At 45.6% G+C, this 6,000-nt stretch overlaps 1 protein-coding gene across 1 annotated transcript; it reads left to right on the top strand.

Annotated features, from left to right (window-relative positions):
* Positions 1 to 727: 727 nt before the first annotated feature.
* Positions 728 to 4,298, top strand: ARPC5 (actin related protein 2/3 complex subunit 5). The gene is made up of 5 exons (XM_061452090.1): positions 728 to 932; positions 1,046 to 1,056; positions 1,543 to 1,613; positions 3,350 to 3,526; positions 4,051 to 4,298. Exons 1-5 carry the CDS (start codon positions 790 to 792, stop codon positions 4,111 to 4,113), a joined length of 465 nt encoding a protein of 154 aa, XP_061308074.1. The 5' UTR covers positions 728 to 789; the 3' UTR covers positions 4,114 to 4,298.
* Positions 4,299 to 6,000: the final 1,702 nt, after the last annotated feature.

Here is a 6,000-nt window from a genome sequence, read left to right as displayed (position 1 = left end):
CAAAAGACCTTCATCAATAAAGTCACCTTCTACAAAAGTTAGCCCACAGAATAACTGTGAGTCTGAAATAATTGATTATGAATATGCTTTTATTTTAGTCCTGTATCTTTCAAACATAAACCCACAGCAGTAAAACCAAAACCTTGGTATCTTCTGATTACCTCCTGCTATTAATTTATTTGTTGCCCTTCAGCCAGTTCCTATCAGAAAAATGTAAGCAGCCCACAGGCAACCGCTATGGCTACAGCAGACTGTGGCTTCCCAGCTGCGGCGGCTTGGGTGGAACACACAACATATCCAGAGTTCCTCCTCCATCAAGGTGGCTCTGCAGGTAAGGCTGATACATGAACAGAGTTTTCCCACCGTTTCCGTTATAACAGGGGGAATTACGGACACAACGATATGCGTGAGTTTGTGTGTGTACTTTGTCCCTAAGGCTGCTGCCCTAGAGCAACCTCACAAAGCTGTGTAACTTTCTAATAGTAAGAAATATCTAAGAGGATAATGTAGATAGCACAGGTCTACACAGCCCGACTGTAACTTGCAGCAGCAAAAAACCTTCCTATCGTTTTGAGCACTGTTTTCACTTTGTGATTCAATACATTCGTTATTATACCACAGATGGGGCAACTAAACCCAAGAACATCTCGGTCCCCACGCGAAACAGCGGCCTCTCCAGTCAACAGCTTCTCCCCAGCGCGCCTGCGCGGGGCTCGCCCCCTGCTCTCGCGTGAGTGCGGGTACGTGCGCGGCTTGCGCGTGCGCGTGGCGGCGACTGGCTAGTCTACCATGGCGAAGCACACGGTGTCGTCGGCGCGGTTTCGCCGGGTGGATGTGGACGAGTACGACGAGAACAAGTTCGTGGATGAGGAGGAGGGAGGCGACGGGCAAGCGGGACCCGACGAGGGCGAGGTGGACTCATGCTTGCGGCAATATCCTTCCGCCGGGCTGCGAGGAGCGTTCCCGTCAGGAGCGGGCGCGGCGCCGGGGTGCGGGGCGGGCCGGGAGCGGGCGCTGCGGCAGCCGGTTCTGCCTTTTACAGGACTTCCGTGACCGGTGCTCCCGCCGAGGGAGGGAGACGGGCACCTGGGGTTGGTAGGAGGAAGGCGGCTCCGCTTCCTCCTTCACGGCGGAGACGGCGGTGTCTCGGGGCTGCGGTATCGGGGAGGCGTCTGATGGGGCGATAGGGGGAATGGAGGAAGGGGGTTTCCTGCGGCGGAGAGAGAGCTCCGTGTGTCCACTTCCACCTCCGGCTTCCCCGGCCTCCCGGGTCGTGGAGGAGCGCTTCCCAGGGACTGCTTTGGGGAGTGCGTGCGTGGATGTGCCGAGCTGAGGCCTGGTCTCGAGGGTTATCGATAGCAGAAGTGATGGAGAACGATGTCACAATTACACTAATTCGTGCTATCTGTTGAGAGAATCGCTGCATCCACTGAACCTAAGTATTTTCAGCCATGCACGAGCCAGCTGCAATTATCGCTGTTCTGGGGCTGGTTTTGTTGTCTTCCAAATATTCAATGTTTGATCCTTAACTGTCTAGCACAGGGAACATGATGGCTGCACTACAGGCAGCTCTGAAGAACCCTCCTATCAACACAAAGAACCAGGCAGTGAAGGTGGGTTACTCCTTAAAAATCCTTTCCTGTTTCTGTAACCTCTATCCCACCAACTCTACCAGACTCTGCCTCTATTCCCTCTGCCTTAGGGGAAGCCAAGGAAGCTGGTTTTAGGGTATTCCCCAAAACAGCCATAATCTCTGGTGTTTTAATCTTGTTCAAAATACTATAGTTTGGATGTCATCTGCGCACATCCCTGTAACTTGGTGCTAGATCAGGTTTTGTGTGTTCTCTTACCTGTGTTGGTTGTGTATGTGTGCCCTGGCTAGCTCCACATGTCACCAGATGCCCATGTGTGATCCAGACCTGGCAGCTCATAGAGGCAGTTGGTACTGAACAGTCGGGGAACCATAACTGCAGTAGTCACCTCTGACTAATGAAACTGTGCTAGCACAGCTAGACTGTGAACCTACAAAAAAGGAAGAACTGATGGTTACCACATCCAATCAAAATTAAGCCATTAAACCCTCAGAAAACACAAGCGCTCCCCCTGTGACAGAACGTAGGAGCCTGCTGCATGTATGTATTTCTGAACCTCCCCAGAATAAACTTTGAATGGCTCATGCTCGTGGTGGCAATAGGAACAGGCAGATAGGATGTGAAACTGCCCAGATGGTGAGTGCCTGCAGATGTCTGTTCTCTCTCCTTAAGGAGAATCCCACTGGAATGTTTCCATGCTGCTCACCAGGCCACCAGTGATTATTTTACCTAGTCCCAGCCCTGTCCTCTTGGGTTTCACAGGATTTTAAGAACCAGTTTTGTTACTGATAGTGCTGTATAACAGATTGAAGAGCTTTGTTCTCATATTAATGAGCCATTTCCATTAGCTCTGTATTGATGAATTTAAGAATACACTGTGAAAGGCAGTGACTGAATCTTATTGGCTGTCTTTATTTTCAGTTGATCTTGTGGAACTTTTGTTTTTACTTGGAGTTCTTTATGTGAGAAGTCCTGCTAAGCCAAGCAGCTATGGGATATTACATTGGGCAAGAAAACTGACGTCTGTAATTTCTGTAGGAGGAAGCTGCTTGAAATATTTGTGGAATTACTCAAAAGTCCAACAAACCTGAGACCTTTTTCTTTTAGCCTCCATCAGTTAGTGATGGATGAACAGGAAGAGCTGCTTTTTGCAGATTACATGGCTGATTGCTGCTTGCAGGCATGCCATACACATTCCTGGGGCTGAAATGACATCCAGATCAACTTGCAAATGGTTATTAATGCAAAATATTAATACTGCCAGTGTGCCTGAGACAGAAGTTGACTGCTTTGAAAGCACGTGGCTTCCAGCAGTCAGCTCTTTCAGTCTGGCCAGTGGTATTTGCATGGATTATAATAGTTGTATCATGTTAAATGGTACAAAGGCATGGAAAAGGCTCTAATGGGAAGGGAGGCCAAGACAAGTACTTATTTATTACAATTCTTTTGGAAGTTGCTAGACCTTGAGTTTTGATGTGAAAATCTATTGTTTAGCCATAACTTAATTTAGTAAGTAGAGAATTACAAACACAGGCAGAGAGGCAGAAAACCTAGAGCAGGACAAACACATTAAACTTTTACGCTGTTTATCATTGGGAGGACCTTATCAGTTATTATCATAAGCTCTCTTCACAAACTGCCCTATGAAACCATATTTTAGAATTGATAAAAAAATGGTTCTGTTTGAGAGATGAGTACTGTTTGTATGTACCTTATATGAGAACGAATGCAACTGTGCTTTCCTTATTTGTTGACAGGATCGTGCAGAAAGTATTGTCCTGAAGGTCCTCATCTCTTTCAAAGCCAACGATATTGAGAAGGCAGTGCAGTCACTGGACAAGAATGGCGTTGACCTGCTAATGAAGTACATCTACAAAGGCTTTGAGAGCCCTTCTGACAACAGCAGCGCTGTGCTGCTGCAGTGGCATGAGAAGGTGCGTTTATAGCATGTGCTCTTGCCTGGTTTATCTGTGGTAGCAAGTTCTTGGGTCTGAGGCACGCTCACAGAGCCTGGTGAGAACCACCTTTTTTTTCTGGTAAAACTCAATGCCGTATTTCATGGTGGGAGGAAGGTGTGTTCCTGCAAGCTCAGAGCTGAGTTATGACATGTGCCTACTTCTGATAGGGTGCCCTGGGTAAAGACTACCAATAAAATTTGGTTTTCTGTCAGACTGAGGCAAACAAAATGGATCAGTCCAGTAATTCAAGCAGATGGAACTAGGATTTCTTTCCTAGAGGGAAGCAGATTTGCAACTTAGCTATGTAGGGAAATAAAAGCTTGTTAAATAGCTGTCTTTAAAGTGATTGTGATTATTCTTCCTTGGCACCCTGAGTGCTAGTGTTTCACTCTTAATGTAAAGGTGGGGGAGATGCTCATTTAAAACACAATTGGGAAGCCTTTCTGATCTGGCCTGTAGCTGCCTTGACCTGGTGTTAACTGCCATGTGTGTCTTTTCAGGCCCTGGCTGCTGGAGGAGTAGGGTCCATCGTCCGTGTTTTGACAGCCAGGAAAACAGTTTAAATCCAGCAGCAAGTGGTTGTCTGCCATACACAGTGTGGGAAGTGCTGGTACAAAACCCAAACAGCCAAATGCCATTGCTGCCCTGTGGGCAGCACCTGTCTCTCAGCTTGCCTTCTCACTGCTTCTTTCATACCTGACAAATAATGCATATCATGTTCTCCTTTCTTGTTAAGTTCTGGAAAATTATGAAGGTGCAATTTTATTTCTAACAGGAATATTTGGTACTCACAAACATTTCAGTGACACTTACAGTAACATGCACAAGTTCATGTTTAGGGTGATTTGCATTTGTGTATAATTATGGCAGATTTGGACCTGACTTTCTGAGGAAGTGCTGAGGAACGTAGGGCAACGTCTTAATTCTTATTGCTAGTCAAGCAGTGGTTTGATTTAAGAACTATTATTTGAGAAGTGGGGCAGCTATTAATATAGGTAAGTGGACCATGTTTCCTTCAGTCAACCTCTGAACCTACAGCCATGAATAGGACAGAAATCAAAAGCTCCTTTCCAACCCCAGTTAATCATTCCAGAGAGCTGAGTATTTTCCTTAACCTCACAACTCATGGCATGTTCAGGTTCCTTGTGATCAGTCAGATGCTGGGTCTGCAGCAGGAAAGTCACAGTGGGCTGAAGTTGTCCATCATGCAGTGTGGTAGAATTTTGAAGGTTGATTGTCCATTTACACTGCAGCCCAGCCCAGTGAATTCTTTTTATTTTGGGGAGCAAAGATCCTGAAGAGAAGAAAAAGAAGCAGCTTTAACACGGCAGATCCTTTCAGCAACTTGAAAGTGATTCTGTCAAGCACAACAGTGTGGCCTCCTGGGGTAATCTGAGAAATGCATGCTGGTACCCACACCATCTTTGTAGAGCTCCCATATTTTGTTTTCTAGGTGTGTAGGATCTTAAAGGATATCTGACAGTTCCTGTTGCATTGTGCCACAGCGTGTTAGCTAGTGAGTGAGTTGGGTTCTTGAAGAGTACTTCAAAAAGAATTAGGAAAGCCCAGGGCATCCCAGATCACCATTAAAGGTTTAGGCCTTGTTTTACATTCACCAATTTACTGCCATTCAGTTATGTAAAACTGTTGGGGAACTTGTCAAATCTTTGCTGGTTTTTTAACCTTGCTTTTTTTTTTGTAATAATAATAAGGACCAGAAAATAAATCATCACTGAATATTTACATGGTGTCTGAAATGCCTTGAAGTTTCAGCAGGCTGTTATTCCAGGGTGTACTACAGTAAAAAAAATCAAGCTCTAAAACTTCTCCCCTCTGTTAGGCTTCTCCCGTTGGTAGGCTTCCTTTTTAGCCATTATCCATACCTATATGTGATGATGATACAGGCACAGCTTCATCCAACTGAAAAATATGACATTATTTTAGTGAGATATTTAAACATAAAAAATGTTGCGGAACAGGACTACTAGAGATGTATCTGCCTATACTGAAATTGTGGCCAGAGAGCAGGCGCCTCACAACCATTCATGTTGGATGCTTTCTCAAAAACAAAAGGGTGATGGCCTAGCAGGGTGGTTGTCTGGAGCAAAACTGACTTCACATTTGGGCTTTTGTTTTTATCTCTGCCTGCCCAAGCTCCAAGAGACTGAACAATTAAGCACTGGTTTTAATAGTAATTTAGACACAGATACAGTCCTGGGCTTGTCCTGTGGGTGAAGTGCCTACATCATCATTAATGGCTTGAACTTGTGGAGGGCCTGTGTATACAGAAACCTGGTGTTGAGTACTCCGACATCAGGACGTTGCATATTTACTACTCAAGTCATTGCTTCGGAAAAGGGATGCTAATGCCTTCAGGTAGCTCAAGCCCAAGTGTTCCTGGTGCACCACATTCATGAATCAGTAAAAGCCTTTTTTCACTTCCATCCCAC

Source organism: Pezoporus flaviventris, unplaced genomic scaffold (genome assembly GCF_033815535.1).
Source record: "Pezoporus flaviventris isolate CSIRO_AGI_PZ_B2104156 unplaced genomic scaffold, CSIRO_AGI_Pfla_v1 ptg000013l, whole genome shotgun sequence".
In the NCBI taxonomy this organism is placed as follows: Eukaryota; Metazoa; Chordata; class Aves; order Psittaciformes; family Psittacidae; genus Pezoporus; species Pezoporus flaviventris.
The sequence above is the reverse complement of the archived record's forward strand: the minus strand, read 5'-3'. Positions and strand labels throughout refer to the sequence as shown.